Source organism: Mobula hypostoma, chromosome 11 (assembly GCF_963921235.1).
Source record: "Mobula hypostoma chromosome 11, sMobHyp1.1, whole genome shotgun sequence".
In the NCBI taxonomy this organism is placed as follows: Eukaryota; Metazoa; Chordata; class Chondrichthyes; order Myliobatiformes; family Myliobatidae; genus Mobula; species Mobula hypostoma.
Window position 1 is genome coordinate 102,347,671 of NC_086107.1, and position 26,512 is coordinate 102,374,182.

Below are 26,512 nucleotides of genomic sequence, written 5' to 3' on the forward strand. Positions count from 1 at the left end.
GAATCCAAGCTGACTTAGGCCTATTTTATCATGTGCCTCCAAGTACCCAGAGACCTCATCCTTAACAATCGATTCCGACATCTTCCTAACCACTGAGGTCAGGCTAACTGGCCTATAATTTCTTCTCTTCTGCCTCCCTCCCTCTTGAAGAGTAGATGCTAGAATCTAGTGATTGAAAGATCATTACTAATGCCTCCACAATCTCTTCAGTTACTTCAGAATTCAGGTGTATAGTCCATCTGGTCCAGGTGGACTTATCTACCTTCAAACCTTTCGGCTTCCCAAGCACCTTTTGCCTAGAGATGCCCCCTCTTTTCATTGCTACTACCATCGAGGTGGAGGTACAGGTGCCTGAAGATACACACACACACACAAAGTTTCAGGTACAGCTTCTTCCCTTCTGCCATCACATTTCTGAATGGAGAATGAACTCATGAACATTACCTTAGTGTTTTTCCTCTCTTTTTGCACTATTTTCTTTTTTATATATACTTATTGTAATTCACAATTTTTTTTATGTATTGCACTGTACTGTTGCCACAAAAGAACAAATTTCACGGCATAGGCAGTGATAATAAAGCTGATTGATGCTAGTTTCAGAATCGAGCCTAACAGCTCCAGCTCAGGCATCGAAAGCCACCATCTGCAGCAGAAATATACACAGATTTTCACAAACAATGAACCTCATGGATGAATGTATTTCTCTCTCTACTATTGCCATCAGGCCAGCTGATTGACCAAATGCAGAAAGGCACCCCAGGAGCAGCACCAGACACCCAAGATAAGGTGAATTCCCAGCCTGGTGCGGGACGGTATGTGGCAAACAATGAAAGCAGCATAAAATGGACAAAGTTAAGTAATCTCACAACCGATGGATCAGAGTTCTGCAGTCTTGCCACATTTAATCCTGACTTGTGGAGGACATTTAAACAGAAGGAGGAGCCTCCAAGAACGTTCCAGTCATCAGTAATGGAAAGATTCAGCATGTCAGAGCTGAAGAAAAGGCTGAAGCATTTACAACAATTATAAGAATTGTCAAATAAATGACCCAACTTGTCCTGAGATCTCCACCATAACAAAAGTCAGTCTTAAGCCAATTCAGTTTACTCCAAGTGTTATCAAGTAACAGCTGGATACAGCAAATGCTACGGGTTGGGACAACATCCCAGTTGAAATATTGAAGATATCTGCTCTAGAACTTCATGTATCTGTACCTCAGCTCTTCTGGTTTAGTTACAACACCTGGAATTTCCCCTGACAATTTCAAAGATTGTCGAGGACGTTCCTTTCAGAAAAAGCAGGACAAATTCAATCTGGTTAAGCTCAGCCCAGTCATTCTCCCCAGCAAAATTGGACTTCATCGGGGTCCAGATGAAGGGTCTCAGCCCAAAACATTGAATGTTTACTCTTTTCCATAGATGCTGCCTGGCCTGCTGAGTTCCTCCAGCATTTTGTGTGTGTTGCTTTGCAACAGTCCAGGTTCCATAACATGTGACTAAAATTCTGTCATAATTTTGGCTTTAAGGCTCTTATCCTGTAGAGTAGTGATTCACCGCTGAATATTTGCTGATACCTTGCAGACCAATTCCATTTCTCAGTCTTCTCGAGTCACCACAGCAAGGCTGCTAGTACCACCACTCGGTTAGTTGAGAACCAGGAATAATATTGGATTGTTCCTAGGAAATAGCCAAGCACTGCCACATTCTCTGGAAGTTTGACTTTTTGATAACAGCAAACAATATTTTAAAAGAAACAGATTTCAACCATTAACATCTACTTCCGCACAGCAATATCCACTTTTGCCATACCAAGGTACACTTATGCTATTCCTTTTCACACTCTGATGGCCAAAACACTAACAGATTATCTGATGCAATAGTTGTAGTAATGACCAGATCATTTTAGTTCTATAAATATCTTTGCCTTGAAATATTTTATCCACAGTAAAGGAAGAACTTTGGTAAAGGTTTGATTGCACACAGCAATTTACTGTAGGAGTAAATTCTACTGCTCATGAAGCACTTCGAATTATTCTCAGCTAATACATAAGCATATGACGATTGTAAAGCAAAACTCTGATCCCATCTACAGTACAAGCAGAGTCCTCAAACAATATGCAACTGCCCTTGGTCTGCTGTAGATTGGTGATTCCTGTGCAGGTATCTTTGAAGATACCAACTAAAGTAGACAACAGTGATTTGTATGACATTGAAGCATCTATGTGAGTGTTACATACATCATTTTAGCCGAGTTACAATTTTGCAAGCGAATCCTTGACTAATAGAGTTGGGTGCCTTGGTATTGCTCCACACAGCTATTCGCAAGTTGAAAATCTGTTTAAAACATTTAAAACTTCCTGTGCAACACCTAACTGACTGCGCTCCTTGCCATGAACTGTTTGTCATAATTACAATGGAACAATCAGCAGCAGTGTTGCTATGAATTACTCAGAGGCCCCGATGTCTCACACCGTGGTTGTTTATAGCTTTGGAGAAGTGCAAATACTTCAGCATCTTCAATCTGGCACAGAGCTGCCCTTTGTGAATTCTCATGAAAAAATTGTAATCCATGAGCTGGTGATAAAGACCAAGTGTGTGAATTATTGTGAGACACAGCAGACTCCAGGTGCTGGAATCTGGAGAAGTTCAGCAGGTCAGGGAGCATCTGTAGAGGGAATGGACCGTCAACATTTCAGGTTGAGATCCATGATGGGTCCTGACCTAGAACACTGGCTGTCCACGTCACATTACAAAAGTTGCCTGGCCTGCTGAGTTCCTCCGGTAGTTTGTTTCTTTGCTGGAACTATTCAGTGGGTCAGGCAGTATCTACGGATAAAGAAGCATAGTGAAGGTTTTAGGTCATTGACCTTTCACCAGATCTGCAAAAAAGTTGAAAGCAAAAAGCAGTTTTAAGTTACAGGAAAGGAACTGGTGACTGTGGAGGGTCCAAGGGGGAGGCAGGGAGTAGGGAGAGAAGGAAACGTCCATGATAAGACTATAACCTAACATGACTGAATGGCACACTGCTAAGGTGTCTGGATGTCAGAGGAGGTAAAGGAGATGAATGAAGACTGAAATACCAAGAGAGAAGGGAGAAATATGAGATACAAAGACCAAAATAGCTGATCATCTGAAATTGCTACATTCTGTCTCTTAAGATCGTCCTAAAGCAGGGGTTCCCAACCTAGGGTCCACAGACCCCTTGGAAAAAAGTTGGGCAACTCTGCCCTACAGCTTGCCTTTCTAGTGAACCATTTACCCTAATTTCTCTTTTATAGCTCAGTGACAATATTTGATGATTACATTCCTGTTTTTCCATTATCATTTAATGAACTCTATACAAGGAACATTAAATTGCTCTGCTCATTTGCAGAATATTTTCTTACCATTTAGAGAATATTTGCTACCTATCATTCTTGAGAATATAGTAGGCGATTTGACATTTCTTTATACTGATTCTATTTGCCTCAATTTTGCCTATTTAATCTATCAATGTCACTTTGCAACCATCTCAATGGTATCGCTTCATTTTGTACCAATGCAAATTTAGAGTAACACATAATACGCTGGAGGAACTCAGCAGGCCAGACAGTACCTACACAACAAGAGGAATAAAGAGTTAATGTATTGGGCTGAGACCCTTCATCAGGACTAATGAAGATATACAAGACCAGTGGGTTTACATTCTTTCAAGTTATTTATGAACATATTCAAATGCTAAACCCCCCAGTACAGATCGCAAGGAGTCAGCACTAGTCATATACTACTGACTTGAGCATACTTCTAGTATCCCTACTGTTTCTACTCTCTAATCAAATCCCATCTCAAGGAAATAAGTTGCCTCTGATTTGAGTGTACTATATGTTACATTGACTGTTTTATTTATTATAAATAACGATGATTGCACATTGCACATTTAGATGGAGACGTAACAAAGATTTTTACTCCTCCTGTACGTGACAGATGTAAGAAATAAAGTCAATTCAATTCAATTCTATTCTATTTCATTTTTGGTAACATTCTTCTGTGTGAAACCTTACTATCTTTCTAAGTCCATATAAAAAGTATCTTCAAACATGATCCTTGTCTACTCCTCAAAAACTCAAAGCTGGTTAAATTTGACCTTTAAATATTGACGTCAACTTTTATTAAAGAGCTTAAAGTGCTCAGTCACTCTCTAATAACTGAGACCAACTTTCTCTTAAACATATTAATAATTATTTATAAAGCGCTTTTCATGTAGATGATATAGTTCAAAGTGCTTAACAATGGGATAAAAGCAAAAGCATGAAAATAAAATTAAAAATAAATATGAAAATAAAACACAAAAAGATGCTATTTGAAAACAAGGTTAAATAAATACGTTTTGAGCTAGCATTTAAATGTGTCAACTGAATCTATATCCCTTATAGTTTTAGGTATTGTGTTCCACAGCTTAGGAGCATAGCTCAAAAAAAGCTCAAAATTATCTTTTGAGGGAGATTGTTTAAGTGTAAGAGACTGGCGTACAAGACCTGAGAGCATAAGCAGGATTATAAAAATAAAAAAAAACAATCCTGTGATCTACTCCAGTCCCAGACCATTATGAGCTTTAAAATCAAGTAAGAGAACTTAAAAATCAGTCCTAAAAGATACAGAAAGCCAATGCAGAGCAGCTCATATGGGAGTGACATGTTCCCCCATTCTGGTTTTGGTTAAAAGTCTAGCAGCAGCATTCTGAAAGAGCTGAAGTTTGTCAAGAGATTGCTTTGGAAGGCCAGTAAGAAATATTAGATCAATATTCTATAATTTCTGGGGTTCCCTCTCCCAACTCTTTTTAAAATATTGTCAGTTGCTCAATTAGATGGGTCAATTTTCAATTAGGAGCGATTTGGAAGATTTCAATTCAATTTGCTGTTTTCACAATAATTTTGGAATACTCCTTCTAAATTACAAACGTTTGTAATAAATTTGAACCCATGTCTTTTGTTAAAATGTGGAGAAAGTGAGGGGGGTGTTAATCATGAACCCATTGAGTGACAGAACAGGGCTAGGGGTCAAAATGGGTTACCTTTTCTCTTATTTTCCTATGTTCCTGTATTTGAGCGGAGAACAGCCTGACCCTGGAAATTTGTTAATTTTTACTTCGTTTATTTCCATTGCCAATTTGTAAACTTAGAGCTAAATAGTTTCTCCTATAGAGTTAGTTTTACCTTTTCCTGTGTCTCTGATGCTTTTTCTGCCACTATTAAAACAATACAAAATAATTATTTATGAAGAAATCCACTTCCTTATTTATAAATTATAGTACCAGATGTCTTGGTGGGGTGGGGGGGGGAGCTATAATCCAAATTTAAGCCATACCCTTCTTCAGTATGCTTTAGTATAGTCACTTGCTAGGATTTCCTCCATATTTCTTTCCAAAGCTCTTTTTAATCTCTCTTCTACCTTTTTTGTTCTGTAAACCTCTCCCAGACCTTGGGACTTCTAGCTTTCTCAATCCGGGCAGGTTCTTTCTTTGGTCTCAAGCAATTTATAGTCACTCAACTTGTTAACCGATGTTGTTTAATTACATAAATAGAGTGCAGGGTGAAGATTCGTTAATACCTGTTATTGTATTGGCTACGTACTTAGGCATGTTCCCAATGTTTGTGTGTAATTTAACCCTCCCAAAAAAAAATCAATAAGGAATTAAACAATCATGAAGTCAATGATTTTATGTCTCATCTGATAAAGACAGAGCAGGGAGGCTATACCAAAACTGTTCAAAGTACTATTCAGGCAAGTGCTTAAATAGTGCACGCAGTTCCAGTCACCACACCACGGGAAGGATGTGATGGCATTAGTGAAGGGGCAGAGTAGACATATACAGGCAGGAAAATTAATAGTTATCATGAGACAGAGATGGAGTTCAGGCTTTTTACTTTCGAACAGAGGAGAGAGTGGGAGATTTAATGGAGGCGTAAGGTAAGTAAAAGAGGGCCAAAAAAGAAGGACCATTTCCTCCAGCATCAGGGCTGATAACTTGGAGTCACAGATTTCACATAATTGGCCGAAAAGCAGTGTTGAAGACTTTGTTTTGCTAAGCAGGTGATTGGGATCTTGAATACAGAATGGCGGAGACAAAAAAAAGCACATTTAAAAAACATATCTTGATAAGCATATTAAGTCATAACCTGCAGTACTAAAGAGCTGATTCTGGGAAGTGGCAATAAACCTAGTTGGTTCAATTGTCTGGCCAGCAAGGATACAATGGACCAAATGGCCTCTTCCTATGCAGTAAACCTATGAGAAACGTGGTAAATTTCAGCATCAATCCTTCAGATTTTTATTTATCTCATTTGGAACCCTGGTTAATGATTCACCACCTCAAACAAAACAGCAAAAGATAAAACCTCTGTTAGCTAGGTATTCCCTTTACCTTAAATGTTGTTGGCCAAGTCTTCTGAATTCTAGCACCATTATTGACCTGGACTTTAACCTCAGCCCTTTCTTATCTTCAGGCTATTTTTACTTTTGTTCTTACTTCTGTCTGACCTCACTTGCTTTATTGTTCCCTGGTATTTATTGGTTTTAAGTTCATTATTCTAGGACCTTGTTCCCAGGTGTCACCTATCTCTGCAAGTCAGAAGAACAAAAGAACACAGGAGGGAGAGAAGACCACTTGGCTCCTCAAGCCAGCTTCAACAGTCAACGTGATCATGGCTGACCTATCCTGGCCTTAGTTCCTTGTCTGCCAGTTCCCAACGGCCCTCAATTCCGCCAACTTTTTACTGTTGCCCAGCTCCACCTTAAACACATCTGATGAAATGGCCTTCATTACTCTCCAAGGGTACTGCCTCAGAGATGAAATTTCTTAACTTGGCCTGCTATGTGTTTTCATAATACTCTGTTTCTGCCCCAGACCTCCAGCATCTGCATTTTTTTCATTTCTCACTCTTCCTTGAGTGGTTCATATTTCTTTAAGATGTAGAAAGAGGCCACTTTGATTCATCAAGTTTATGCCGGCTCACGAAGCAATCCTCTGCAACCTTTCCTCCTCAGATTCCACCACTTACTGGGGGGCAATTTACAGTGGCCAACCAACCTGCCAACCTGCACATTTCTGGGACGTGGGAGGAAACCCACAAGGTCACAGGGAAACTGTGCAAACTCCACACAAATAGCACCCAAAGTCAGGATTGAACTCAGGTTGCAGGTGCTACGAGGCAGCACCTCTGTCCTTCCTCGCACAGAGATCCTTGGACGTAGGAGGGGAGTGGAAGACTGTGCTGAAAGTCAGGTTAACGCAAAAGCTGATGAAGAATTCATCACGAGGGACCAGCATTGCTTTCCACCAGATGGCCTGTCATTTCTATTTCAGATCTCAACCACCTCACAACTTAACTTCTCTGACCACAGCAATTCCTCTAAGGGCCTAAAGCCTAGGCCCTTCACTACCTTCCTGCTTCACCTGGAACCAAACTCTGTTATACAGCGTTTCAACATAGAAGACAAGAATTTTACATGCAGAACCTTCAGGAGTGGCCTGCAATTCACTAAGAGCACAGCACATCTTCATTTCCGCTCCCCCACCCCGCCAATCTCCACTTTCCGTAGGAATTGCTCACTATGTGGCTCCCTCAACAAGTCATCCCTATCCACTGATCACCCTCCCACTACCCAGACACTAGAACTTCTCAGAATTTCCAACACTAAGTAAAAATGCACAAAGTCCAATTATAACGCCCTAACTGCTGAGATCAGTCAACCAAACAGACTTTCACCACGACTCATGGCAACATGTTTATGCTCTGTTCATTTTAAATGTACAAGTATTCTTCCAATTAAGTGTTGAGTGATCATATGGCAAGTTTCTTTAATAACAATAAATGTGATGCCTGGTGTATTCCTGAGTGACACAAACCCAAAAGGTTCCAGGTTATCTAAGTAACATAAAAATGACTTCAGAACTAGTTCACCAACCGTGAAACTGTGATGAAAATCAGCTTCCAATTTACATTATTTAAAGTACTTCAGCTAAATCACATTAAAAATATCACAATGCTTTATGATCAGTGCGAACTGTGGACTTACGTGTTCAGAAGGTACCGGTCTTGATGTAGGTGATAAGATAAAATGGAGCCAAACCAAGAACTGGGACAGGAAGCCTAAGATCCACTTCCCATTTTGTGCTGGGTTCATTTCCTCAGTTGCAGGCCCAGTACAGCGTGTAGATCAGCAGAAGGGAAAAATCTGAAAGCAAGAACAGAAATAGAAGGAAGTAAGGTCTAGCATCTTAAGTAAGTATCAACACAAATAGACTCTTGGTCAGAAATGCTGACATCTTCTCAGACCCCAGCATTATCTTTCTAAGAAACTGTTTGCACATAGACGACTTAGGAAAGCAGGACCAGACTCAGTTATGTTGTGCCCCAAAATAGAATAACCAATTCACTCGAAGTTCACCCTTGAAGTATGGGCAATTTATCGAGCTTTGAGGAGGAGAGAAGGCACCTGCATAGTGAACCTACCAAAAGCCACAACTGCTTTTGTAACTTCATGATGTGGTGATAAAACCCAACAGGAGTAAAATTGAGTAACTGTGCGACAACTTAGCTTCAGGCCCAGACAAAGGATAATGGCTTTTCATGTCTCTTTCAAGATATTTCAAAGCACTTTACATTTAACAAAGTTCAAGTTTATTGTAATTTATTGTAATTGACCAAGGAGCACAACACAGTTCATATAATTCACACACTATACATATAGTATTACCACAAATACATTAACAAAAGGGTGCACGGTAGCGTAGTGGTTAGCACAACACATTACAGTACAGGCAACCCAGGTTCAATTCCTGCCCCTGCCTGTAAGAATTGGTATGTTCTCCCTGTGATCATATGGGTTTCCTGCGGGTGCTCCGGTTTCCTTCCAGTCCAAAGATGTACCGGTTGGTAGGTTAATTGATCATTGTACACTGTCCCATGACAAGGCTAGGATTAAACTGGGGGATTGTTGAGAAGCATGGCTGGAAAGGCCTATTCTACACTTTATCTTAATAAATAAACAGATAGAATAAAAAACAAAATAGGGGCATTTATGACACAAGGTAAAATGTAAACAGTACAACTCTTCTGGAGTTTCAGATGTGATGAGTCCTGGGAGGTGGCAGGGAGATCAGTAATCTCACAGCCTGCGGGAAGATGCTATTTCCCAGTCCTTGTCCTAACGCTACAATATGAACTACCTGACGGTAGGTAGTCAAAGAGATTATTGGATGGATGGGAGGGATCACTGACGATGCTAAGGGCCCGGCTTACGCTGTGCTCCTGATGAATATCTCGGATGGGTGGAAGAGAGACCCAGATGATCCTCTCAGCAGTCCTCACAATCCTTTGTAGGGGCTTGCAGACAGACGTCTTGCAGTTTCTGTAGATGGTGCTGCAGCTGGTCAGAGCATGCTCAATGGTGCTTCTGTAAAAATTGGTTAGAATGCGGGGTGGAGGAGCCTCGCTCACCTCCATCTCCTCAGGAAGAGGAGATGTAGCTGTGCTTTCCTGACCAGAGAGGTGACATTGAGGGACCAGCTGAGATTATCTGTAACGTGCACTCCCAGAGACTTGGTGCTCCTAACTCTTTCCACAGAGGAGCCATTTATTGTGCAGTGAGGAGTCATCAGCCCACGTCTTCCTTAAGTCCACAGTCATCTCTTTGGTCTTGTCCATGCTGAGACTGAAGTTGTTGTGCTCGCACCATTCTACCAGCTGTTCCACCTCCTCTCTGTACGCTATCTCGTCGTCACTGTTGACGAGGCCAACCACTGTTGTGTCATCAGCGAACTTGATGATTCGGTTTGAGCTGAATCTAGGAGCACAGTCACGGGTCAGCAGTGGGATGAGCGCACAGCTCTGTGGGGGCACGGACGGGAGCTGGAGATGTTGCTGCCAACGTGGAATGACTGTGGTCTCTCTGTCAAGAAGTCCAAGATCCAACTACAGAAAGAGATGCTGAGACCTGATGAGGACAGTTCACCCACCAGCTTCTGAGCATTATACACCGAGCTGAAGTCAACAAACTGCATCCTAGGGCATGAGGCACCACTTTCCAGGTTGGACAGGACAGAGTGGAGGGCAGAGGTTATGACATCACCAGAATGACATCAATGAGGCACTTTGAAGTGTTTGAGCTATTTTGAAGACACTGTTGTAGGAAACATAGGTTGCGGCAAATTGTACAAAGCAAGCTCCCACAAAGAACAATATGCTAATTACCCATATAATATTTATTTCTACTTTACTTTTATTAAGGAACCTTAGGAGATTTCCTTTGATCTTTAAAGGAGTAAAAAAAAGACCATCTGAGGAAGCAAATGGGAAATGGTTCAGACACCCTGAGCCAATAGGCTGGTCCTGGACTTATTTCCATCTGGCATAGTTTGCATCTTGTTGTTTGATTGTTTGTCGTTTTTGTATTGCTATATTTATGCTCTATTCATGGTTGGTGCGGCTGCAACGAAACCCAATTTCCCTTGGGATCAATAAAGTATATCTACCTATATGACACAGTAGCACAGCAGTAAGTGCTGATACTTCAAAGTACCAATGACTTGGATTCAATCCAGACCTCCAGTGGTGTCCGTGAAGAAACTGACCCTTTGTGACCATGTGGGTTTCCCCCCCACTGCTCCTGTTTTCTCCCACATCCCAAAGCTAGTTGTCAGGTTAATTTAAACGCAAACAACAGGAATTCTGCAGATGCTGGAAATTCAAGCAACATACATCAAAGTTGCTGGTGAACGCAGCAGGCCAAGCAGCATCTGTAGGACGAGGTGCAGTCGACGTTTCAGGCCGAGACCCTTCGTCAGGCCTAACTGAAGGAAGAGTGAGTAAGGGATTTGAAAGTTGGAGGGGGAGGGGGAGATCCAAAATGATAGGAGAAGACAGGAAGGGGAGGGATAGAGCCAAGAGCTGGACAGGTGATAGGCAAAAGGGGATACGAGAGGATCAATACGAGAGCCTGCAATCGCCGTTTTTTTGACTTTGTCATGTTAGGCAAAGATCGCAAGATCCTACATCTACGGACTCCAGAGCCTGCCGGCCCCGACGCTAGCAGGCATGAACTTCAGATTGCGGCCTCTGCCATTGATCTCGGCGGCTCCAACACCTCAGGGCATATTCAAAACCCGGACTCCAGCAACGACCATGGACACATTCGAAGTGATTGCGCAACCACCAACTGCAACTCCAGCCTTGAACTCCAGGCCGGGTCTTTATGTGCTGCTATTGTGACTCCCATCTCCCCTTCCCCCACCACCACTCCACAGCCCCGTCTTCCTCAGATCCCACCGTCAACTCCTGGGCCCTCAGAGGCTCCATCTTCCTCTCACCCCAACCCTCCCCTCTCCACTGACACCACCAGCCTCCCTCCTCCCCCCTCTGATCCCAGCTCTCATCCGTGCCGGGTCTTTACCATCCCCTCCGACCTTCAACTGTCGGAGGCAGAACGCTCTGTTCTCAGTAAGGGCTTCACGTTTGTCCCCCTTCGCCCACACCTCAGCGAGTTCCGTGTTCGCCACGATGCGGAAGTTTTCTTCCGCCGTCTCCGTCTCCGAGCCTACTTCTTCGGCAAGGACTCTTCCACCCCCACCGATGACCCCTTCTCCCGTCTTCAACCCTCCTCTTCTTCATGGACACCCCGCTCTGGTCTTCTGCCTGCTCTGGATCTCTTTATTGCTAACTGCCGACGGGACATCAACCGTCTCGACTTCACCGCACCTTGTCCCCATTCCAACCTCACTCCTTCGGAACACTCTGCTTTCCACTCCCTCCGCACTAATCCTAACCTTATTATTAAACCCGCCGATAAGGGGGGTGCTGTTGTAGTCTGGCGTACTGACCTCTACCTTGCCGAGGCACAGCGACAACTCGCGGATACCTCCTCTTATTTACCCCTCGATCGTGACCCCACTAAGGAGTACCAGGCCATTGTCTCCCACACCATCACCGACTTTATCTGCTCAGGGGATCTCCCATCCACTGCTACCAACCTTATAGTTCCCACACCCCGCACTTCCCGTTTCTACCTCCTACCCAAGATCCACAAACCTGCCTGTCCTGGCCGACCTATTGTCTCAGCTTGCTCCTGCCCCACCGAACTCATTTCTGCATACCGCGACACTGTTTTATCACCCCTTGTTCAATCCCTTCCGACCTATGTTCGTGACACTTCTCACGCTCTTAAACTTTTCGATGATTTTAAGTTCCCTGGCCCCCACCGCTTTATTTTCACCATGGATGTCCAGTCCTTATATACTTCCATCCCCCATCAGGAAGGTCTCAAAGCTCTATGCTTCTTTTTGGATTCCAGACCTAATCAGTTCCTCTCTACCACCACTCTGCTCCGTCTAGCGGAATTAGTCCTTACTCTTAATAATTTCTCCTTTGGCTCCTCCCATTTCCTCCAAACTAAAGGTGTAGCTATGGGCACCCGTATGGGTCCTAGCTATGCCTGCCTTTTTGTTGGCTTTGTGGAACAATCTATGTTCCGTGCCTATTCTGGTATCTGTCCCCCACTTTTCCTTTGCTACATCGACGACTGCATTGGCGCTGCTTCCTGCATGCATGCAGAACTCGTTGACTTTATTAACTTTGCCTCCAACTTTCACCCTGCCCTCAAGTTTACCTGGTCCATTTCCGACACCTCCCTCCCCTTTCTAGATCTTTCTGTCTCTGTCTCTGGAGATAGCTTATCCACTGATGTCTACTATAAACCTACTGACTCTCACAGCTATCTGGACTATTCCTCTTCTCACCCTGTCTCTTGCAAAAACGCCATCACCTTCTCGCAATTCCTCCGTCTCCGCCGCATCTGCTCTCAGGATGAGGCTTCTCATTCTAGGATGAGGGAGATGTCTTCCTTTTTTAAAGAAAGGGGCTTCCCTTCCTCCACTATCAACTCTGCTCTTAAACGCATCTCCCCCATTTCACGTACATCTGCTCTCACTCCATCCTCCCACCACCCCACTAGGAATAGGGTTCCCCTGGTCCTCACCTACCACCCCACCAGCCTCCGGGTCCAACATATTATTCTCCGTAACTTCCGCCACCTCCAACGGGATCCCACCACTAAGCACATCTTTCCCTCCCCACCTCTCTCTGCATTCCGCAGGGATCGCTCCCTACACAACTCCCTTGTCCATTCGTCCCCCCCATCCCTCCCCACTGATCGCCCTCCTGGCACTTATCCCTGTAAGCGGAACAAGTGCTACACATGCCCTTACACTTCCTCCCTTACCACCATTCAGGGCCCCAAACAGTCCTTCCAGGTGAGGCATCACTTCACCTGTGAGTCGACTGGGGTGATATACTGCGTCCGGTGCTCCCGATGTGGCCTTTTATATATTGGCGAGACCTGACGCAGACTGGGAGACCACTTTGCTGAACATCTACGCTCTGTCCGCCAGAGAAAGCAGGATCTCCCAGTGGCCACACATTTTAATTCCACATCCCATTCCCATTCTGACATGTCTATCCACGGCCTCCTCTACTGTAAAGGTGAAGCCACACTCAGGTTGGAGGAACAACACCTTATATTCCGTCTGGGTAGCCTCCAACCTGATGGCATGAACATTGACTTCTCTAACTTCTGCTAATGCCCCAGCTCCCCCTCGTACCCCATCTGTTACTCATTTTTATGCACACATTCTTTCTCTCACTCTCCTTTTTCTCCCTCTGTCCCTCTGAATATACCCCTTGCCCATCCTCTGGGCCACCCCCCCCCGTCTTTCTGCCCGGACCTTCTGTCCCATGATCCTCTCGTATCCCCTTTTGCCTATCACCTGTCCAGCTCTTGGCTCCATCCCTCCCCCTCCTGTCTTCTCCTATCATTTTGCATCTCCCCCTCCCCCTCCAACTTTCAAATCCCTTACTCACTCTTCCTTCAGTTAGTCCTGACGAAGGGTCTCGGCCTGAAACGTCGACTGCACCTCTTCCTACGGATGCTGCTTGGCCTGCTGCGTTCACCAGCAACTTTGATGTATGTTGTCAGGTTAATTGCCTGCTGTGAATGATCATTTCTGGAGATGAATGGCTGGAGAATCGGGGGGAGTTTATAGGCACTCAATAGGTGGAGTGGTGAGATTGCTCTGAGAGCCACATAGACTTGATGAGGGTGCATGGCCTTTATGTACATGACTATAAATTCAACCTCGACTTTGAAACATCTGATCAAAAGACTGCAGCTCCTTGGAACATTAGCCTGGGCCCATGATTATCCTAGATCCTACCAGTGGCAGATCTGACACGAGGAATGACCTACATCTGTTCCAATGGCACAAGGGAGACCCAATTTACACTTGGCTTATGTAGCGCCCAGTAGAAGTTATCCAGGTAATGTAGTTTCTTTAGCTGGAAGATGAACTCATTCCCTGATTGTTTAGGTAGTACTCCTTTGATTTCAAGCAAGGGAAAATCTGCAGATGCTGGAAATCCAGAGCAACACACACAAAATGCTGGAGGGACTCAGCAGGAGAGACAGCATCTATGGAAAACAGTACAGTCAATGCTTTGGGCTGAGAGGTCGACTGTACTTTTTTTCCCCACACATGCTGCCTGGCCTGCTGAGTTCCTCCCAGCATTTTGTGTGTGCTACTCATTTGATTTCACCAGCACTGTACTAAACACATGATCATTGCAACTTGTGTGGGCTGACACAGTAGCACAGCCAGAGCTGCTGTCTCACAGCTCCAGTAACCTGGATTTAATTCTAACCTGTGTGTGGAGTTTTCATGGAACATAGAACAGTACAGCACAGACCCTCAGCTCACCATGTTGTGCAGACCTATATAAGCCTGCTACACAATCCATAACCCTTCACTTTTCCTACACCCATGTGCCTATCTAAGAGTCTTTTAAATATCCCTATTGTATCAGCCTCTACCACCACCCCCTGACGGCCTATGGAAGCTCCTACCAAAATTCAGTTGCCCCCCACACCTAACCAACATCATCCGTCAGTTCCACAAAGGCATGGAAGGCTGCATCAACGTGTGTGGTGAGTTATCAGACCCATTTTCCATCAGCAACGGCGTAAAACAGGGTTGTGTTCTGGCTCCTACTCTGTTTGGACTATTCTTCACTGCTGTTCTTCAGGATGCCACATCAGACCTGAAGTTCGGGGTCTTCCTACAAACGAGGGCTGATGGTGAGATTGAGAGCAAAAACAAAAGTCAGGGACATTGTGGCACGTGAGCTACAGTCTGCTGAAGACCGTGCACTGGTTGCTCACTCTCTCGAAGACTTACAGGAGATCACCAGTCGCTTTGCCAGTGTAGCCAAAAGCTTCCGACTGACAATTAGCCTGAAAAAGACGGAAGTTTTGTACCAACGGGCTCCTGGCTCAAGCTACGAAGAACTAACTGTCCTCATTGATGACACTTGTCGCAATGCTGTCAACAAATTTTGCTACCTGGGCAGTATAACAACATCCTCAGCTTCTCTGGATGTAGAGATTGAATCAAGAACCAGAAAAGCCTGCTTTGCCATTGGTCAGCTGAAAGATCGGGTTTGGTCACAGAACATCAGGTTGGCCACCAAGTGCAAGGTATACAGGGCCGTTGTCATATCAACCTTGTTATACGGATGTGAGACATGGTGCCCATAGCAGAGACACTTACGCCAGCTTGACCAGCTGCAGCAATGTCACCTACGTTCTCTGATGAAGATCAGCTGGTGAGACAAGGTCTCCAATACCGAGGTCCTCTCTCGAGCCGGAATGCCAGCAGTTTCAACCTTCGTGATGTCAACCCAACTGCGCTGGGCAGGACATGTTGTCAGAATGCCTGATGGAAGACTGCCCAAGGACATCTTGTATGGCCAACTATCCAGTGGTACCCGAAAATGAGGAGACCAGCGACTACAGTACTAGGATGTTCTGCACAGGAGCCTCAAGAAAGCTGACATTGCCCCATCGACATGGGAGGATCTGGCTCAAGATCACTCACAGTGGAGGGACGCCATCAGAAAAGGTGTGGACGCTGCTGAGAACAAGCTCAACGAGGCAACAGAGGAAAGGCACAGGAAGCGCCACAACAGAGCTTCTGCTCCTGCTGCCCCTCCAGGCCTCACCTGCCAAGTATGTGGCAAGCAGTGCCTGTCAAGGATCGGCCTGTACAGCCACTCCAGGACGCACATATCAAAACCCACTCACTGACGGACAGGAACCATCGTCATCCTATGGGAGGGGGTGGAGAGGAAGAGAGACCACCACCCCCAGAAGTATGTTCCAGGCATCCACCACCGTATTAAAAAAAACCTACCTCCAACACCTCTCCTGAACTTTCTTCCTGTCGTCTGGTATTGGCCATTGGTGCTCAGTGAGAATGAATCTGGCTATCCATTCTATCAATACCTCTCATAATCTTATGCACCTCAATCAAGTCGCCCTTATCCTCCATTGCTCCAAAGAGAAAAACTTTAGCTCGCACAACAATTCCTCATAAAACGTGTTCTCTAATCCAGGCAGCATCCTGGTAAATCTCCTCTGAATCCTTTCTAAAGCTTCTACATCCTTCCTATAATGAAATGGCCGGAAATGAACACAATACTCCAAGTGTGGACCAACTAGAGTTTTATAGACCTGCAACATTACCTTGTGGCTCTTAAACCCAATCCCCCAACTAACTCAATATCCCAGGAGCTATGGTTTCTTCCTACAGCCAAAAACATGAAGGTTGGTAGCTTAATGGGGCATGGCATATTGCTCATCATATGTAGAGGAGAGGTAGAACCTGGGTGGGGTGAGGAGTTGCTGGGAGTGAGGAAGTCCATTAGCATGGATTGGAAATCTAGCTGTCACTTATAAACAAACTTGAAATAAATGAGACCTTTCCTGGCTGGAGTGTTTTAACAACTGGAAAATCCCAGGGGTCAATTCTTGACCTTCGGTTGTTTTGCTATTTATTTTAGTGACCCAAGAATGGACTGAAACATGAAGTTGAGTTTGCTAATGATAAGAAAACTGGTGGAAGGATTTGTGCTGAGGACATTACAATGCGCTTGGAGAATATTCTGACTGGTTGCTTCACGGCCTGGTTTGGAAACACCAATGGCCAAGAACAGAAAAGCCTAGAGAAAGTGGTGGGTGTAGCCCACCCCACCACTGAGCACACCTACAAGGAGTGTTGCCACAAGAAAGCAGCATCCATCAAGGACAACCACCATTCAGGTCACGTTCCCTTCTTGCTATTGCCATTGGGAAGGAGCAACAGGAGCCTTCAGTCCCACATCATCAAGTGCGGAACAGTTACTACCCTTCAACCATCAGGCTCCTGAACCAGAGTGGATAACTTCACTCACCTCAACATTGAACTGATTCCACAGCCTACGGACTCATTTTGAAGGCCTCTAGAACTCATGTTCTCAGTGTTATTTATTTACTATTTAGTTATTATTATTAGGTTCTTTTTGTATTTGCAATTTGTTTTCTTTTGCAAGTTGGTTGTCAGTCTTTGTGTGCAGTTTTTCATTGAGTTACTGTGAATGCCCACAAGAAAATGAGTCTCAGGGTAGCATATGGTGACATATACATACTTGAATAATAAATTTACTTTGAACTTTGAAACCGCAATGATTTGGGCATAGAATGAGTGCTTTTTTTTTTGGAGGGGGTGACCTGACAAATGGAGTTTAACACGGGGAAGTGTGAAGTCATGCACTAAAGCATGAGGAGAGAGGCTGTAAGTGAGTGAAGTTCAGTAGGTCTAGGTGCTTCGGTTCATGAATGGCAAAATGTTCGTAGGAAGGGACAACAAGTATTTAGAGGAGCAAACAGCACATTGGCTTTTATTGTGAAGTGGTGGCACTCTAGAAGAGAGGTGTTGTTACAGTTGTACATGGTGTTCGTGAGGCCACATCTTTAATACTGTGCAGAATTTAGTGTTAAGTGGTTAATTCACTAATAATAACTCTTTGAGATGGTTCCATGGGATGAAGAGTACACACCTACCTTCAGCTTAAATAACTCATCTGAAAGATGGCAGACCTTGACTTGAGATTGTCCAGTTCAGGCTCAGTTCTCTGGAGGGGGGCAAGCCCAAAAACTACAAAGTGAGGGGAAAATATCAACGTTTATCTAATTGCTCATTACGTTCTACAATGCACAAAATCAAGGAATACCTTTTAAAGAGCTGTTAAGGTTGGTAGGAATATATGGCAACCAAATTATATCCCGAGAATTTCTGTTAACAGCAATGAAGTGAATGACCAATTTTGATAGTGCTATGATTAAGAAAGGCTTGCCAAACTCACCAGAGATCTTCCTTTCAGTAATTCCACAGGATTCTTTCTTTTCAAGGCCTCGGACGTAATTGAAAAGTTCATCCAAATGACAAGGAAAATGTAAGCAGGTCAGGTAGCATCTATGGAAAGTTAAAACAGAATTAATACTTCAGGTCAAATAAATAATCTTTAATTCATATTACAGCAGTGCTAGGACAGTTAACAAAATGTCCCTCAAGCCTTTACAGACATCTTGCCAAAAAGATTATTGACTCTAAGAGGCAAAAACTTAGATTTACAAAGGCTCTTAGCAATGTTTACAGATGAAATTCCATGGCTTAGGGCTATTGAAACATTGAAAATCTGGAGTTTGAACAGACAAGCATCACATGTTGAAATACTTTCACTCGCAGGAGGATCTCGAGCCAGGGGACACAATTTCAAGGGGTCAGTCAGTTAGAACTTCTCACTGTAGGTAGCAAATTTCTAGAATTCTCTCCCAGAGAGGTGTGGAGACCGCATTAGTATAAATATTTTAAAAAGTGTAAGAGAGTGTGTGTGAGTGTGAGCGCGCACGCGCAGAACACTTGAAAGATCAAAGGATTGAGTGCTATGGGGACCTGGCACAGAGGAGGAAACCTGGGCAGATCAGTCACAATCATACTGAGTTATTGGCCGACGGCCTATTCCAGCCCCTATCTCCCTGTGCTCCTGCGAGCCAAACATTTGGGTAAAAAGAGATGGTGACCAAGAGACTGGTCAAAGAACTAGTTCTTACGGATGGGAAGGCACATACATCAGAAATCTTCTGCCTGTGCATGTGTTACTCAGAGGATCCCACCATGGATTGAAACAGTCTACAGGATTCCTAATCAGCAGAGGGAGAATGCTTCTGATTAAGTTCAGTGCCCAGTGAGAACTGAGCCATTGCATGCAAATTCAATCGTTGCTATATTTTAAATTAACAGCAGGAACTGCTGCTGGACACTTGGCCTATAGAGATCGGGTTTCTCTCTGCTACTCCAGTATTCAGTGATCCAAACATGGAAAGCATCACACAGGCAGGCTCAGCAAGAACAGAGATGTGCTTGGGTTTAGGCCACAGCACCCCCCCACCTAATAATTCACTCACCTTCAGAAAGAACAGTCACTTAGCTCAGGTGTCAGACAGCAGGAGCCCAGACTTGTCTGTATCTGCAGTAGAGGAGAAACAAGCCCGTGATCTGGAATGTGCTGCCGTAAAGGGCGACAGAAGTGGATTGGATTCAAAGACAAATTCCAAGGGGGAATTTGATAAACATTTCAGGAAAAATTATTAAGCATCGAGGAAGTGTAGGGGACCGAGACTAACCGGAAAAAGGCCTCCCAATGAGCTGGCAACAGCACAATGGACAGAAGGAACTTGCTTAGTCCTTCATGATGTCACAAAAGAGGCTGTGTCATTGTACTCCAAGTAAAAAGGGAAGAAAGGATGCAGGATTTTAATGATTTCAGAAAAAAAATGTATCATTGCTTTACAGCAATGCACACACAGAAAAGGACCACAAAGGCCAGAGCAGTTGCTCCGATTCCTTACATTTCCCTTGAAGAACAGCAGGAGGAATAAAGCATTTCAGATTCATCTGTAACTATTTACCTTCCTCTGGCTAAATATAGAAACTCTTACAGTTTGTCACAGTACGTTTATTAAACTGTCAAAGATACATTTTATTTTTAGTAAGCTGTCTCTCTCTTTAAGTTAACTTGTGGCTTTTAAGCCAGCTGTTATTCTGCTCCAGTTATTTGCTTCAGCTCAGACAATGACATCAAAGTCTTTGACCACTGGCAGAATCACAGCCGTGACAGATGTGGGCTCATCACAATCCCCTGTTGGTTTTCATGGATACCCAATAGTAGGGTTAATATTGGTCAATATCTACCCTCCCCGATAAAGATATTGTTTTGTAGATTGTCTTTAATCCGTTCAGACTGCTTCAAAGCACATTTCAGCTAATGAAGTGGAATCATCTGTAATGTAATCAGAAATGAGCTAGCCAACTTGTAGGGGAAGCAATAGCCAAGCTCAAAATCTTAGAAATGGCCAAGTCAATGGGCAAGGCAACGTTGCTGGTGGGACAAAATACTGGGAGAACATCCCTTCCTTCCTTTGCTGCAGTTATGTTTTTATGTTCTCTGAGAGGTCAGAAGATAGTCTCGGTTTAACAGTTCACCCAAAATAGCTGTATTTCCAATTGTGTGGCATTCCTGCAATGGACTGAGGAATAACACAGTTTATGTCCCGAAGTAGGACTTGAAACAATGACCACTAAATGCTAACCGCACTGCCATCCCTACCTGGAGAGTTTTAGTGATGCTGCCATAGCAGACCCAAACATTGATCTTTAAACCAACAACTTTCACCAGCAACTTTGACGTGTGTTCATTGATCTTTAAACCAAGCTGCACTCTGCTTCAAATAACCAAACCCTCAGAAAGCTACATATGCTACTGCCCACTTTCATTGCTGAACCAAATTACAATCCCTAAATCCCCTGATTATAGAAAAGGGGATTAGTCACATCTTCACAGTAAAAGAAAACACAAATGATTGCTTTAAAAGTATGTGGGTTTATTACCTTGAATAAAATTCATTACAGTGATTTATATCTTTACAGATCAGTAAAATTGACAAATTGTAGTACAGATAGAAAATCTATTGACTTTGAGAGAACAGCAACACGCCCTGACAAAATTACAAGTATAAAATATTAGTTTGTATACCTGTGTTTGAAGTATATAAAACTGTAGATATTTCTCCAGTGATTTTCCAAGTTGCATTGTGTTTTGGAACAGATACCAGTTCTTCCAAATCCTTACACGCAACCATGGGTGCCGATAGCACCTTTATTCATCACCTCATCTGAAAAATAGGACCTCCAAGGGCACAGCCTCACATTTCCACTCCACTGGAGCACAAGGCGGGATTACAAAATCAGATTCCTGTAATGTGTCCTGACCACTCAATTTTGACTCAGCAATGAGATTGCTAATACAGTTGAATTTGTCTAGTACATTACATCAGATAATTAAATAACCAAATAAACTACTAACCAATAATGGCAACCCAATTTCTGAAGCATATTGTGAATAGAGTGGTAAAATACACCTTGTGAAATTGCACCAGGCAATCTGGGGACAGCATCTCTGATGGAGAGGGCACTTCAAAGAAGGGAATCACCTTTATTCTATGACTTTCCAGTGGCCCACTTTCAATTCTAACTTCTCAAGAAATCCAGTCACACCATTAGCACATTGGGAAAATATGGAGAAAGACAGGGATGGGGGAGAAAAAACGGCAATAGCTACCAGTCTGCCCATTCACACAGATTGCTGAATCTTTGTGTGGCTGTTAGCTGAATTACTACCAATATAACAAAATCTAAAGGTTTATTCATTGTGAGGTGCAGGACTACCAAGGGGTCCCTTAAGTTATTAGGCACAATGTGCAGAAAACTTCTGTTCATCTGCATCTACATTACTCATTTATAAAAAGTGTGCAAGCTTTCACAGAAAAAGCTTCATCTCTTTACACACATTTAAAGAATGCATTTCGGAACTTCAGCTAACACATGATACATACAAGACACAATTCCAGGCAACAAATTGAACATGATTTCAGGGGAATCTAGCAGAAAAAGACTTGTTAAAATGCTAAGAATCATGATTAAAAGCACATAATGCATCACCGCATTCTAGCTCCAGCGATCAACACTGATTGTATTAATTTATCTACATATTAAACACCAATGAAACCTGCCCCCCCCCCCACCAAATGACTGGTCTATTTTCTGGGGTTGAGGATTTAAGTTCTGGTTTATTTCATTACATTGCACGTACAATTGCTTCTACTCTCGACCTTTTAATTCACTGTGTTTCAAAATAAACTCTGACTCCATAGACCAAAACTATTTCTAAGCATCCCTCATGTAAACCATCCAAGATGCTTGGATGCTTTGTTATAGCTTGTTTGGTTTCAGTGTGAGAAAACTCAAATCATGCACAAAGTCCCTTGCCAGGACATTAAGATGGGCTGAAAACAAAAATAGCTTAGATCTGAGAAAGGTGAGAATAAATCAAAGTGCCAGAAATATTCAGCAATTGTGACAAAAGAAAGAACTTCTTTCCCACAGATGCTGCCTGAACTGCTGAGAATTTCCAGCACTTTGCTTTACCTAATGATATGGTTGTTGGAGGATGGAAAATGGTATACTGACATAAAACCTGCAGCAATACATCATCAGTACAGCAGCGGAGGAATATTGTATCATTTCTTAATGCATGCATTACTAAATGACAATAAAAGAGGATTGCGTGTCCTCATAATCTAATCTAACTCCTTACCCAAATTGAAATAAAAAATATTTTGCCAAGGTCTTTGGAGAGCAGCACTCCTCAAAAGTGTACCTTCTCAAACAAAAATTACACAACACTTGAAATTTCATCCCTGGACAGTAATAAATAGACTAATGACATGATGAATATAAATATTTCACTAAGCAAAAGAGTTCTGAACCTTGTGTTCGCAGTTACCTTTTTGCCATAGTGAATTACTTTAATAGAAAAGGCTCAGCCAGAAGAGCCATTACCTCATAGTTCAACAGCCCAAATTCATTCCTGACCCTGCATGCTGTCTGTGTGGAGTTTAAATGTTCTCCATGAGACTGCATGGGTTTCCTCTTGGTGCTCCAATTTCCCACCCCCCCCCCAACCCCCAATATCTGAATGACATGGAGGGAGATTGGTTAATTGGCTGCTGTAAATTGCTACAGGTGTGTAGGCGAGTGGCAAAATCTGGAAGGGAGCTGATGGGAACGTGGGGGAGAGTAGAAAGTGTAAGATTAGTGTGAATGGGTGCTTTACGGTTGGCAATGGTTTCAGTGTACCGAATCACTGGAGCTGTGAGACGGCAGTTTTAGCAGCTGCACCTCTGCACCCCCAACTGCTGCATGATTCAATTACAAATGCAATGAGGACCAGCGCCTCAGAACCTCACTGGATGCCGTGCCCAAAGTGAAGGCGCTGCAGCGAGGACACTAGAAAGTCAGGAACAGTCAGCACCAAGGAAGAGAGAAGCAGTGACTACTACTCGGATTGATGACTTTTCACTAGAGCTGGGAAATGTTAGAGAAACAGCAGGAGGAAGGCGGGGGAGGGAAAAGCGAGCTTGGAACAAAAGTAAAAGCTTGCGATAGGATGGTTAATGAGAGAGGGGATGATTAGCACAAGATGAAAGGGATGGGTGCAACAACAGAACAAGTGTAAAAAAAAATGATTGGCCTAAACGATTTGTAGCTGGGAGAAGCAGGCTCATTACCTGAAATAAAGTAATTTTGAAACACTGAAATGAAAACAAATTGCTGGGAATGCTCAACATCTGAGAGGTTCTACAGCAGATAGAGCTGAGATATTCAGTTGATCACCCTGGTACGTGGATGGGGGTAAATGGGTGATTGATGATTAGCAGTGGGCTGACTTTAAAACTCGAATCAGATTTGCTCTAAGTGACTGAAGTTGTTTTATGTACGTTATTTATATGCAACTATCCTTCACTCACTGTTTTCCTGGGTAAATGAATCTCCCAGTAGTAGGGAGAAGTTTGGTATTACTCCTATTTAAAGAGGCTGCCTTTCGGGGAAAAAACCCAGAAAATGTTAGAAGCCTTCAGCAGATCAGTCTGCAAAAGTGGAAAGAGGAGCAGAGTAAAATCTCAGGTTAAAACAAAGGGTCTTGAAACCGATGCTTGCTTCCCCCGCTTTAAAAGTCCTGGATCTGAAATACAAACCAGTTCACTTTCCACAGGTGCTGAGTTTCCAGCATTTCCTGTTTTTAAATCCTAGACTTCCAGCATTTGTAATTTATTTTTCATTTACTTTTTGAATAAAATGATTTCGTTGGCTGTATTATAAACCATTTGCTCCATCATACAGTATATGCTGGCTCATTCAACTCGCAGGCTGACAATAGATACTGTTAAAATAAATGGAAGAACTAGAGAAATTATTTTGCAAAGTATTATTCTCATCAGACATACAACTCCTGAAGAGATGGTGGAAATCAAGTTCCACTGGAACATTCAAAGACAATTGTATGTACATATAATGGGGAGAAGACTGAAATTTAGGGTGAAAACTGGACAGGTCAGTGCAGAAAACTGATGTGAGATTCTATGGATGCTTGGAAAGAGCATTTCAAATTGTCAGATTATTAAGATGATGGTTTGTTCCCATAATATGGTGTTTGGCCCATATTACAGTTCTCTCTATAAAAATGGCACATAACCCAATTTAAGATCTTTGAGGATCAGTAATTTCACATCAGGCTTGGGTACCAGCCTTGCACTGAATGAAAGAATTAATGAGTCACACAGCTTTGGAATACAGTAAACCAGCTAAAAACAGAGTACATCACCCAATGAATGACATATCTTAAGTTCTAAGCCACATTTTGGAATGATATGGAACCCACACACTTCAAAGACTGAGTTTCCCCTCAATACATACAAATTTTCTTCCTCCACCCTGCATAAAAAACTGCATTTCCATTGCACACCCTTCAGAACTCCTAAAGAGCTTTATAGACGATGAAAACCACCTTCTTGTACAGTGGTGTTAATGTAGGAAGTGCAAGTGCCAATTTGTTCCCAGAAACAGCGGTGTAAAGAAAGGCCACGTAAATTTGATCAAGGGATTAAATTTGACCAGAGAGAATTCTCGTACTCTACACTGAAGTAGATCCATTTGATCTTTCACATGCAACTGATGGCTGATAGAACTTCAGTAGTATGCCTCACCTGAATGACTAGAACCACTCAGCGTTGCAATCAAGCATCAGACCCAGCTATGTACTTAGATCCTCGGAGACATTCACAATAAGTGGCTCTTTGAAAGGAAATAAAGATTGTTCTGGGCTACGCCAGGTTCGTTTCATGCACAATGTCTTGATATTCTTGTTCAAGTTCTCTACTTGCTTACTGACCTTTTCTGCTCTGGTTAAAACTCACCCAAGGTTTAAAAAAAAAGAACTTCTAGCCCTTCTCTCCCATTCATAGATCAGCAAGTTTATACAATAAGAAACTGAGGTATGTGGGACACACCAATCCCAGGCTGATGATGGTCTCCACCAGAAAGGCAAGGAGGAGACCAAGTTAGCCAAATATCCCTACCTCGAATCATCCCACAGAAGAATACTGGAGTAGCTGCATCCCACCACCACCCAACTCCAGATCAGGTCACTGGACCACTGAAAAGCCCGCTAATGGCTGTTATGCACATCACAAGCCACCAAGTGGTCAAGCTTCTGGTAAGTGATGGCAACCATGTGGTCAAGCACAGAGAACTTTAAATGGAAGGGAAGATGACCAGATCTCACATTCACAGTACTGAACTACACAGACCACAGAGCCCCCAGTTTCATTGTCTGTCTTGACTAAAGACCTGAAATTAGCAAGGACAAATATAGGAATCACCAGAGGTGGTTTTTAACTGGTTCTGAATAAAGGACTCAAGGGAATTAAAAGCTGGATCCTACTGCCAACCACAAGAGAGGCATCGCATCAACAGTGCAATGCAGAAACAGTGATTGATATAGCTATGTGAGTAGTTGAATGATTCACATCTATCTGCTCTCCACACATGCATACAAAGAATGACCACTTGGGTGTGATAGAGGGCAAAGGGGCCTCAGAATTAGGAAATGTGTTTAAATGTAACATGATGGGTGGTAATATCAATTGAAAAGAAATTGTACAATATTCTGATGTTATTTTTTGTAAAGCACTCTCAGACCAGCTTCTGAAACACTCTCATATAATTACTTCAGCCATGATATTTCTAGCCTATTACAGCAGAACTCTTATTAATAAATCATAAGCCTTTTTGACAGCACAGAATTAGTATCACAAGAGCCCCAGTACATACTTAGAGGAGGATTCCAGTCCTAGCCAGTTTAAACCAGCCTGCTTCACCGAACTCAGCTTCCAAGGCTGGGGCCCGTGACCGCTGCATTTGCTCTCCAACAGCAGTCGCTAAATTGAAGAAACTTACAGGGTGCAGAGGTGGCCAATTCACACCAGCGCTGAGTCAAGAGTGGGTCAGTCATCTGGCTCCTGCTTGAGGTTTTCAGGGGGGAGCGGCATGCTGGCGGGATCCAATGATGCTGGAAACTCAATGGTTTCTTCTTTCACTTGCACTTCGATGACTGGGGAGAGAACAGAACATCTTTTCAATAGGTTGTTCAGCC

At 43.2% G+C, this 26,512-nt stretch overlaps 1 protein-coding gene across 2 annotated transcripts in view; it reads right to left on the reverse strand.

Annotated features, from left to right (window-relative positions):
- Positions 1-26,512, reverse strand: part of l3mbtl2 (L3MBTL histone methyl-lysine binding protein 2) — a 169,989-nt gene that overhangs the window by 52,238 nt on the left and 91,239 nt on the right. For both annotated transcript variants that reach the window (XM_063062699.1, XM_063062700.1), the window contains exons 17-20: positions 19,368-26,470; positions 18,266-18,375; positions 17,964-18,057; positions 8,055-8,213 (exon numbers count right to left, since the gene is read on the reverse strand). In XM_063062699.1, the coding sequence (XP_062918769.1) occupies positions 26,364-26,470 (107 nt within the window). In that variant the 3' untranslated portion in view covers positions 8,055-8,213; positions 17,964-18,057; positions 18,266-18,375; positions 19,368-26,363. The remainder of the gene's footprint in view (positions 1-8,054; positions 8,214-17,963; positions 18,058-18,265; positions 18,376-19,367; positions 26,471-26,512) is intronic.